We start from the raw sequence: 12,102 nt of genomic DNA, 5'->3' as shown, positions 1-12,102 counted from the left end.
CTCCTCTCTCTGCCCCTCCCCCCACTCACAGTGTCTGTCTCTCTCAAAAATAAAATAAAAACATTAAAAAAAAAAAAAAAGCTTAACATAATCTATACACCCAAACTTACAACCTTTAGTAGCCACTTAAAACAACACACTGATTTCCCATTTTGTACAAGTCACTATAACAGTAAATCACTTATCAAGATGTACTTCAACTTACAATAAAAATCTTACAATCCAAACCCTTGATCAGACAAGGAGCTTACAGATATTTTCTGGATTTCTACTCTGACAGGATCTGAAGTTCCTAGAAGAAATATTTTGCTACATACATGCTACTATAATTTGAATATGTCACGATAAAACTTTGATTACTATTAAGTCAATGCTTCTAACAATTTTAAGACAATCACATTACAAGGATCTGATTCTACTTCTGCTATATATCCTAGTTGTGGTAAAATCAGAGGAAATACAACAACGATAATAGCAGCTGCCCTATTTCACAAGGTTGTTCTTAGGAACAAGTAAGATACTAATTAAGAGTTCTTTGGAAACTGTTAGGTGCTTTCAAATATAAGACATTAACGATTACTGCAAGCTAATGGAAGCAATGTATTTTTTTTTCTGTCAATGAAGTTCTTTTAATAGGAAGTTGCCAGAATTAAGTCCAGGATGTCTATTCTAAGACCAGCCTGGAAGTTGGATTTCTTCGGCCTGACCTTCAACTTCCCACAAACTCATCCTGTCCTACTTGGTCCACATTACCTCCACCTATCCCACAAACACAAGTTTCTTGTTTCAATTAGGTTTATCCTTCAAATACAACTTTACTTTCTTTTCTGATACTGCTATGGGCGTTTCTCTGCCTACTCCGAAGTGTAATTCAAATCCCAACTTCTCTATGGTCTTTTCCAACTTAATTAACACATCCTAAACTGGTCTGTAATACTATATGGTAAATAAATAAATAAATAATTTCACTTGAAACCTGGCTATAAACACTTAGAAGTTAAAAATCACACAGGTACTACTAACCACATGACGTGTTCTCGGTAATTACTAATAGTATTCATTCATTAAAAAAAATATGTTTACAATCTATTATATACAAAGCACTGTGCTGGCAGTGAGGAGACAGCGATGAACATGACAAACAGACCCCCTTGCCTCATGAAGCTAGGGTTATATAGAGCATGTTATAGTCTAACATCATAGCCAACAAGTGCTTACAAAGGTCACCATCATTACTAAATTATCAACTTGTCGTGAAAGCAAACAAATCTTTTGAAAAGGTCATCATACAAAAACAATTCTGGATAACACAGTATACAGTATACATTTCTCCCTCCTACTTACTTACATGGGAAAAAAGTTTCCCGGTTTTAAAACTACAAAACTACTAACTTCTCAATCTAAAATTAGTTCAAAGAAAATTTAGCATTTTCATACTAGTAAGACATTCAACTTTGCAAGTGAAATTATTGGCTCAAATTTTCTCACTGATTCCGCTGCTTAAAGTATGACTGACACTATATACTAGTGTGGTTTTAGACCTTCACCAGTAAACACCTCTTGAATATTATAATCGAGGGTCTCTCGAATCAAGGAAAATGCATGCATGGTTCCACCATACAGAGCTGTGAAAATTGCTTCCACTTCTTTACAATGAGTAATAACACTCAATTTCTATCAAGTGCTTAGACAACGTGTAGTGGGGCACCTGGGTGGCTCAGTCGGTTAGGCAGCCTGACTTTGGCTCAGGTCATGATCGCAGTTCAGGAGTTTGAGTTCCACCTTGGGCTCTGTGCTGACAGCTTAGAGCCTGGAGCCTGGTTTGGATTCTGTCTCCCTTTCTCTCTGCCCCTCCCTCCCCTCTCGCTCTGTTTCTCTCTTTCTCAAAAAAATAAACATTGAAAAACAAAAAGAAAACAAAAAGACATTGTGTAGTACATACTATGTGTCAACAGCGGTTAACAATTCTTAACTTACGATTTAGAGGGCATAATTCCTAAATATCCATGGTAATTCCTAAATATCCAGGTTCTTCTAAGTAAGGAATAGACTTTTTAGTAGTGAGCTTATCAATAAGGGTATGCTCTGATCTAGTCCTAAAACTTTTATTAAAATGTATACTAAGGATATATTATCTCAAATCATTTTAAGTAATCTTAGTCCATGATTATAGCTTTGACAAAACATAAATCTTCAGTTATTTTTAAACACAATTTTAAGAAAAAAAAATCTTGGCAAGTCTAAATTTACATCATTTACTTTAATGAAATAATATTTATGGGAGTTTCTCCCTAAATTTCTTTACCTAACGGTGAGGTTAAAAAGACACAAATTCATGCTTTTCTCCTATAGATATACCACAAACACTGCCCTCAGAAAGTAATTATTGTGAAAAGAACACAATCTCCCATGGCTAAAATCTCCCTAAATCTGTAACAGGTAGGAAAATCTTTTCAGAGATGTAAATCAAGATTTAACTCCATTAACTTGAGGATGTGTATTTCAAACAGCATCTATTCGAATCAATGCAATTTCTGAAATGCAGTAACATTCAGACTATGCTTCCATGTATATAGGAAATCAGTGAGGATCTCTTCACAAAAGTAAATTCAGGCTTAATTTTCTAAGTTATTCACCTGATTACTTATGTCTCTTGCTAAAAAATGAGTATGAACTCAATTTTTTAAGTAAATTGTCTAAATTTATTTTGTTGTGACTAGGGGTTAATCCTAGTTGCTAAGCCCTTTGGTCTAAAATAACACATATAAATAAAATGTATATTCAGATGTGCAATATAAATTTTTTCAATGGATTTATTTCTCATTACAATTCGAATTATTCCCCCCTAAAATAGTGGGTTTAGATTTTGCACCCTTCCCCCAACATTTTTTGATTGTCACTACTGAGGGGTGAAGGGGAACTTTGGATGCTACTGGCATCTAGTGGGTAGAGGCTGGGGATCCTGATAAATGCCCTACCAATGCACAGGACAGGACTGCACAGTAAGGAATTGTCCCGGCCAAAATGTCAACAGTGCCAAGATTGAGAAATCATGCTCTAAATCCATCCTTAATGCTTCTAATGAAACAATCCTGTCACAGTTTCTACTCATTCCTCAAAAACAAACAGATCCACTGTGGCAATGAAGCTGGCTAAGAAAAACGGAAAGAAAGAAATTGTCCGTTGTGATCTTGGGCAATTTATTTTACCTATCTAAGCCTTGGGATTATCAGCTGTAAAAGGGGGAAATAAATAGCCCATATTTTGTAAAACTTGTGTAGGGATTAAACAAGATAATAAACATAAAGCATTAACAGACCCTAGCACAAATGATACTTATAGTTAATAATTTTCACTTCTGACCTTTACATATGCTCTTTACTCCCTTAGAATGAGAGCAAATTCCCATTTACCTCAAATTGAAGAACAATTTAAAAGACAGATGTTGGCATTTAGGTAATATCTAAACTGTTAAGTTTTTGTCTAAAAACATGAACCTTAAAATCTGTAAGAACTGAAAATATTCATAATGCAAAGTATAGGTTAAAGAGGCATCCCAATGATGTAACAACATATATAAAATTCATTCATACTATAGTAAAGTCAATGGTAAAAAAAAAAAAAAAAACTGCTAAACATACTTGAAAACAAAATGAACATAAATCATTTCAGATATCTCCTGAAATAAAATATGACTGTTAAAGTCCATTTTTCAAATCATTTATTACTGATTAAAAAATATTCCAGATGGAGTACTTCAAGTAGAATTTGTGTGAGGAACTGAGAAAACTAAAACAATGTAAACTTTAGAGAACGGAAGCCCCAAAACAAGCACCAATCAAAAACAGTGCAAAACTATGCAAAACTCTCACACCTCAATTGTGAATTCTGAGTTGGTTTTAAAATACTTGCAGGTAAAGCAAAAACAAAAATGGGAAATTAATTCCAGGTATTTCATAAGAACTGAATGACCAATAAATAAACTATTCAGCCTATTTTTAGTTAAGCAAACCATCAGATTACTGCCAAACATCTTGTCCAAATACCGAACTGTCTAAGATCTCACATAACAATTTTCTTTTCATTCAGACAAGTAAATGTCATTCAGCAACTCAAAGTATTAACATAATAATAGCTTAATTTCCCTTTTGGGGTACAAGAAAGGGGACGGGGGCATAAGTAAAAAAAAAGGGGGGGGGGCAAATCCCTACCTGAACCAACTGGAGACGAGCCAACACTAAGACTTTGTAAACTTCCATTCCTGAGCAAGGTAGGAGATTTCTGAAGACTAGAGCTGGTTACACTTCCTGCAGCTGATGCTACCGATGATGTTGGTGAAGCAGAAGAAACTGAGAGATGAGAAACATTCTCTTGATTTTTGTTTCCTTTAGGTCTACCAGGCCCATGCTTACTTTGTTTACTTCCTTTTCTTTTCTTTTCCTTTACAGTTTCTTCTTCTATGCCAGAAGTTTGAGCCCGTTTATATCCTGCTGTAGGAAGGCTGGAATTACCCAAATCTCCAGGTGAATTTTCAAAGCTTTTAGGCTGTGAAATAACAGCTGAGGTCGAAGGGAGACCCATTATGGAACTAAAACTATTTACCCCCCCTTCCTGGCTTCCAGACTCTCCTTTATGTACATCTTTGGTTGATGATGACTGTTGGGAGTGAGTATAACTGTCATTACGCAGATCTGAGTCTGTAAAGCTCAAGAAATCCTGGGGAGACTGTACTGAACTTCCCGAAGATGATTTTACACTGCCTGGAGTTCCTGAAAAACTGCCTGTAGTAAAATAAAAAAGGGGGGGGGGGGATAGGAAAAGAAAAAAATTGGATGCAAAAGTTCCCATGAGCAATAGAAATGATACAATCATCAAAAAGAGATGGAGAAGAAAAAACTAACTATAAAACTTAGGACAACACTATGTAACAAAGTAGAGTTTAAAAAAGGTGATTATGAAATCAAGTTTATCTATAAAACTTTCTTTAAAAAATATCTGTCATTTCATAGTTATTAAACTGAGTATTAACTCTTAAATTGTAAGCTATTACTTCTACAATGACCAAGATAAAAGATGTGCTTTATTCGACCTACCTTTTGCTATGGCAACATTCCTCAGTGTTTCCCCAAATACCTGTGTATGCTGGAGGAAGGACTGAAGAACAGCAATTCTCAAAGAGAGTTTGACAAGACTACTACTGTTAATCTGAATAACTGGGAGAACTTCCTCTTTTTCAATTACTGAAGATTTAAATGTTCCCAACACACACCCAGAACCAAAAGACGTTGCTTAGATTTTAAGTTCCGAGTTTTAACTTCAAGACAGTGTTAGTGAGTATTGCTATTCAGTTAATCTACCCCACCAAAACATGGATTTGATAAAATAATAATGATCACATGGAACCCTAATCTATGTACCTTACATTCTCCCAGTCCACTTCCTCTGCAGCTGCATAAAGAAATCAGCCACTAACACTGTGCGATTGCTTTTATGAAAGTAAAATCATAAGAGAGGCACCCTAAGGAATCCCTTTCACAACTGCTTTTTCTCTCCTCACTCTTTAAAGAACATTAGTAGCCCACTATGCCATTGTAAAATAAAGGTTCTTAGTTACTTGGCAGAAAAACAATATGGCTGGGATGAAACAATAGTTTGGTCCACCATCCCAATTCACCAAACTGTCTCTAGGCTCACCAGACTCAGTTGTGACCACACATCTAATAACATTTCATAAAACTTACACTGTATCATATTTTAATTAATGTCTTAAAAACAAAAGCTCAAAATAAAGTGTTGCATCAGAATGGAAGGGAAATTTCAAGCTAAGGGTTAAATTTTATTGCAGAGCACATTAAAATATAATCACACATAAATCCACCTAAATATTTACAACAGTATTTTCCCCCACACACAAGAATTTCTTTTTAACTAAAGTTTCAAGGTTTTGAATTTTAAATCTTAAGCTCTTCTGAAATGGCTTATAAAGGAAGAACATTAATAGGTCTAAAATTTAACTCTTTGAAGAGAATATCCATTTTATTCACTTACAAAATTATTTGTACCTATGTGAGCATTTTCAAGTTATATCTGTATAGAAAAACATACATATTAAGAAGCCATTTACATTACATCAATCATTTAAGGATAACTAATTTGCCACTTAATTAGCAACTATAAAGAAATTCTTTATTATCCATTCTGATCTGTCACCATCTGCCTTTTTTCCACACATTTTTGTTTTTACAGCTGGTGTTAAAAGCTCACTACAGTGTAGCAAATACTTTCAAACATTTAGTATATGCAATACTTTAACATATATTTTCTAAAATTCACATATTGCCCACAATGAAAAAAATAAAACCAAGCATCTTAAATACCCTATCTTTAAATTTCAACTTTTAAAACTTTTATTGAATATTACCTCAGATATGAAAACATAACATCATTCTACCATGTCTCAACAGAGGCAGGAAAAGACTCTTCAACATTATAAACTTCAAGAAAATGAGGTGTTTCTTTTCTAAATGGATTAGTACTTCAAAGATTAAAAACCAAAAAATGCAATTTTTAACAGTGGAAAATAAGGTCTTAATTATAGAAAAGAGATAACTGAATTCGCTAATATCACATTCAAAATGTAAATAGTTACATTAAAAATAATTAAGGTTTTACTACTTATTTCCCACAGTGGAATAAAAATAACAACAAATATAAAGTAAATGTATTAAACTAAAACAGCAGGTTTGGCATTTTATTTCTGTTTCTACTTGTCTGAATTTTTTGTAATATAAGGCAAAAATTAAAAAAAAAAAAATCTAGGACTTGAAAATCCTGAAGCCCAAAGTAATTTACTTTAAAATATATAAACTTTTTAATGAAAGATCAGCACTTAGCCGTCTCTCTACATATTCAGATTTTTATTAACAGCAAAAGCTGAAAGTAAAGAAAAAGACAACTTGCCCCCTCTCGTTTATTCCTAGGGGGCAAAAAACTGGGGGAAGGAGGTATATATATTGTACACTTCACTAATACATTTATCTCCAACAGTTTTTAACATTTATATTTCTCAAAATATTTATGTTCAAGTTAAAAATTAACACAAAATAGGGGCGCCTGGGTCACTCAGTCACTTAGGCATCCAACTTCATCTCAGGTCATGATCTCATCGCTCATGGGTTCGAGCCCCGCGCTGGGCTCTGTGCTGACAGCGCAGAGCCTGGAGCCTGCTTCGGATTCTGTGTCTCACTCTCTCTCTGCCCCTCCCCTGCTTGCGCGCGTGCGCGCCTTCTCTTTCTCTCAAAAATAAACAAACATTAAAAAAAAATTTCTTAAAGATTAACACAAGATAAAAACCTAGAACATAGGGTTAATGGATTGTAAAGTTTAGCTGCGTTATTCTGTTCTCCATAAAACAGGGTTATCGTATAGAATACAGCATGCCCAGTTAATTTTGAATTTTAGTTAAGGAACAGATTATTTTTTCAGTATAAATATATTCCATGCATTTCTTTGAGACATACTGAAAAATAATGTTGTTCAACTAAAATTCAAAATTAAATGGGCATCTTGTTATATAGTAGCCTTACTAAAAGAATATGCAAACTTAGCAAAATTCTACTTTAAACTTCAAACTTTGTAATAAATGCATTAATAATCAACAGCTATTATTTTCTGAGAACTATTTAGATTCCCTACAAATTACCCAGTATTTGTTTACTTACTAAAAATATATGCTTTAACTATTCTAGTGTTTAATTAGGAAAGATAAATGATAACAATTTATTAAAAACAAAGACTGTTCTATAGAGCAGAAAGGAAAACTCCAGCTTTTATTCTTTTTTCTCCCCAAACTTAAACTTTATTCCACATCTATTTAAACATTAAAATTTACAATTCAGCTTTGGAAGCACATGTCATAACATAAAAGGTCCCAGAAACATTTTAACAAGGAAGACTAGTCTTAAGTAATCTCACTACAGCCACTATTCGTAAAATAATCTCCAATTATCCATTAGTTATAAAGAAAAAATAATTTTACAAAACTTAACTGCTACTGATCATCGCAAGAACAATTATGTTAACTAAAACATCATAATTAATACCTTGCTGGAAAGGACTAGCTGCTGACACAGTCGTTCCTGGATTTCGGCCACCAGGCTTTCTTCCCCTTTGACCTGAGCTGTGAGCTGAAGATTTCTTCCCTTTTCCCTCTGACCCTCTAGCCTCTGAAACATCTTTTCCACTAGTTGTGTGCGCAGAGACTTCCTGGAAGTTTGCATTTGTAAATCGAGCTGCAGTATCTTCCAAACGCTTCAATGATCCAGATATAGAGTTGCTGCTAGTGCTTGTATAAGTCTAACATTTTGATTGAGAAAGGAAGTTGAAAGAAAAAAAGAACGGATTAGATTTTAGCTATAGGTGGGTGGAGGGGGAGGCATATTAATAATAATAAATAATTGTTCAGCTTCTAAGATAAACATATTAAAGTTTCAGTTATAAAGTAAGTGAGACCACCTAAGAAAATCACATGAAAACAATTATTTTAGTCTATTGCAAATATTTATAAATTGCAACAATAAGTTAAAGTACATATTAGTTATAGTTCTTCAGCAACACAGTTTTAGTATTGAAGGTACTTGCTTCTCAAGCAACACAATTCAATAAGAAAAAACTACTTCCTAGTCATGAAATTACCATCAGCTTTAACGTTCAGCACAAAGGCAACAATGAGCGAGAAATAAAGTGCTACAAATTCATTAGAGGAGTAGATCCAAGAGATTATAAGGCTTCAGCACAGGTCAGAGCAAGAATCTTTGATTCAGGTGAAGGCTACCTTCCAAAACAGAAAGATTAAAGCCTTTAAAACACAAACCATTTCTTCCAAGTATTAAGATGAAGGAACTGTTATACTTTGCAGTTAAGATTTTTAAAAATTAGAAGTATTGGGACGCCTGGGTAGCTTAGTCAATGAAGCGTCCAACTCTTAATTTTAGCTCAGGTCATGATCTCAAGGTTGTAGGAATGTGCCTGGCATGGGGTTCTGCACTGAGCATGGAGCCTACTTGGGATTCTTTCTCTCCATCTCTCTGTCCCTCCTCCCCGCCTCCCCGAAAATAAATAAACATTAAAAAAAAATTGAAAGAAAGTATTATATACCCTAAAACGGATCTGTAATCACCCCCATGATCTAGATATGTTTAGGAAAAATACAAAATAAAGACCTGTCTAAACAATTAGTTTCCAATCATTTCCAATTAGTTTAACAATCATTTTTAAGACAAGGTATATGCAAATAATAGTAAATTAAATGACTATGAAAGGTGAGAATGTGTTCTAACAGATGTATATTAATCAACATGCTTCAAACTAAAAGGTTTGGGGTGCCTGGGTGGCTAAGTCTGTTGAGCATCCAACTCTTGATTTCAGGCCAAGTCATGAGCTCACAGTTCATAGGATCAAGCCCCACGTCAGGCTCTACACTGACAGCATAGAGCCTACTTGGGATTCTCTCCCCACACCTGCTCCTCCCCTGCTCATGCTCTAACAAAATAAATAAATAAACATTTAAAAAAGAAAAAAAGAAGTATAAGGTTTGTAAGTCCAATGGGTCAGGATTTTTGTTGTCCCTGTTTACGTTCACTAAATGCCTGAAAGACAAACAGCCCTAAATTTCTGCTGAATAAATAAATGAATAAATATTTTTCTGAATCATCTATCTAAAATCTCTGATGCAGGGGCACCTGGGTCAGTTAAGCATCTGACTTTGGCTCAGGTCATGATCTCACGGTTCGTGTGTTAGAGCCCCTGCATCGGGCTCTGTGCTGACAGTCCAGAGCGTGGAGCCTGCTTCAGATTCTGTGTCTCCCTCTCTCTCTGCCCCTCCTCTGCATGCTCGCTCGCTTGTGCTCTCTCTCTCTCTCAAAAATAAACATGAAATAAATAAATAAATTAATTAATTAAAAAAAAATAAAAATCTCTGCGGTAATACAAACCACTCAATACAAACCATCAGATAAATGTGAAAAACAAGAAAGGGATGCTAAAATCAGGTGTCAAAATAGTCGGCATTTGTAGCAAAATCAACGTTCAAAATGCAGAAAGAAAGAAGACTTCAAATGCTCTGCAAATCAAACATTCTTCACTACTACTTGTCTGCTACTTGCCTCTTGATACTGTCCTCACTCCACATGATCACAGTGTCAAACAGATTTTCATCAAGTACAAGAGACGTTATCTCATAAAAACAAACCAATCACTATTCTAATAACAGAGACTCCACAAATGAGAAAGAAAGGTCCCAGAGTAAGTTTTAGGAGAAAGTCAATCATGTTTAGGCTTATTAAACTTCATGGATTGCTTTATGTCCAACTTCGGCTCAGGTCAAGATCTCACAGTCCGTGAGTCTGAGCCCCGTGTCAGGCTCTGTGCTGGCAGCGAGGAGCCTGCTCGGGATGCTTTCTCTCTCCACCCTTCTCCTGCTTGCACACTCTCAAAATAAATAAATAAAGTTTAAAAGGTTGGGGGGGAGGGCTAGGTGGCTCAGTTGGTCAAGCATGTGACTGCAGCTCAGATCACAATCTCCTGGTCAATGAGTTCAAACCCCGCATCTGGCTCTGTGCTGCCAGTGCGGAGCCTGTTTGGGATTCTCTCTCTACCCATCCTCCCGACCCGCCCCTCTCCTGCTTGCATACTCTCTCTCAAAATAAATAAATAAACTTACAAAAACAAACTTCATGGATTACTTTAGAAACATGAATGTTTCCATGCTGGGCAGGGTCACTTTGGGAACCACCTACTTTACTTTTCAAATACTTTTTTCTAATAACGAGTTGAGGTTCTCCATCCCATTCACATACAAGCCTAATGAAGTTTAAAAGTCATCTAAAGAGAACACAGTGATGTTCTTCATTCATGTACTTTGACCACGTACCAAATTAGCAAAGAAGAAAAAACTGGGTGGAGAACCAAACACAAAAATATACTATTTCCACATACCAACCTAAACTAGCATTGGTCAATTTTCCCACTCATTTAATAGAATATCCTTGCTTACCCTTGAAGTATAAATATGTCCATAAACCCAATGAAAATATGCCACATGGAAGAAAAGGTATTACAAAGAAAGCAATGAATACAAATTAAGCAAATTTCACTGACAAAAGTCATACTAAACAAAATCGTAACATTTCTTTTTAAACTTTTTTTTTTTTATTGAGAGACAGACAGAGACAGAGACAGAGCATGAGCATGAGCATGAGCATAGGAGGGGCAGAGAGAGGGAGAGACACAGAATCTGAAGCAGGCTCCAGGCTCTGAGCTGTCAGCACAGTCTGACATGGGGCTTGAACCCACGAACTGCGAGATCATGACTTAAGCCGAAGTTGGACACTCAACCGGCTGAGCTACACAGGCTCCCCTTTTAATTTTTTTAAATATTTTTATTTTTATTTTTGAGAAAGAGAGACAGAGTGTGAGTGGGAGAGGGGCAGTGAGAGAGGAAGACACAGAATCTGAAGCAGGCTCCAGGCTCTGAGCTGTCAGCACAGAGCCCGACCCGGGGCTTGAACTCACAGAGCACGAGATCATGACCTGAGCTGAAGTCAAATGCCTAACCGACTGAAGGCGCTCCCATAACATTTTCTTTTTTAAAAAGTTATTTCTAAGTTTTAAAAATTATCAAAGATTTAAGAAAATTTTTAGTTATTATATATTTTTGAGAGAGAGTGCATGTGAACAGGGTAGGGACAGACAGAGTGAGACAGAGAATCCAAGTAGGCTCCACGCTGTCACAGTGCAAAGCCCAACGTGGGGCTCAAATCCAGGAACTGTGAGATCATGACCTGAGCCAAAGTTGGATGCTCAACCAACTGAGCCACCCAGGTGCCCCCCGAAATATCAGATGTTTTAACAAGAAAAATATAAAACTTTAGCTAAAGATTCTAACAGCTCTTTTTAAAAATTACACATAACAACAAGAGGGAAAAATCTGTATGATTTTACTCAAAAAGAAATCTCCACCTTAACTCCACCTTTCTAAGTTAATTCAAGAGTATCTGTTCCAGGGGCACCTGGGTGGCTCAGCTGGTTAAGCATCCAACTTCA

At 35.6% G+C, this 12,102-nt stretch overlaps 1 protein-coding gene across 13 annotated transcripts in view; it reads right to left on the bottom strand.

Annotated features, from left to right (window-relative positions):
- Positions 1-12,102, bottom strand: part of MLLT10 (MLLT10 histone lysine methyltransferase DOT1L cofactor) — a 243,168-nt gene that overhangs the window by 65,396 nt on the left and 165,670 nt on the right. For 10 of the 13 annotated variants that reach the window (XM_030321048.1, XM_030321047.1, XM_030321054.1 and 7 more), the window contains 2 exons: positions 8,103-8,355; positions 4,212-4,781 (listed from right to left, as the gene is read on the bottom strand). In XM_030321048.1, coding sequence (XP_030176908.1) covers positions 4,212-4,781; positions 8,103-8,355 — 823 coding nt within the window. The remainder of the gene's footprint in view (positions 1-4,211; positions 4,782-8,102; positions 8,356-12,102) is intronic. The other 3 variants (XM_030321058.1, XM_030321059.1, XM_030321057.1) reach the window with 2 other exon arrangements.

Source organism: Lynx canadensis, chromosome B4 (assembly GCF_007474595.2).
Source record: "Lynx canadensis isolate LIC74 chromosome B4, mLynCan4.pri.v2, whole genome shotgun sequence".
NCBI classification, from domain to species: domain Eukaryota; kingdom Metazoa; phylum Chordata; class Mammalia; order Carnivora; family Felidae; genus Lynx; species Lynx canadensis.
The sequence above is the reverse complement of the archived record's forward strand: the minus strand, read 5'-3'. Positions and strand labels throughout refer to the sequence as shown.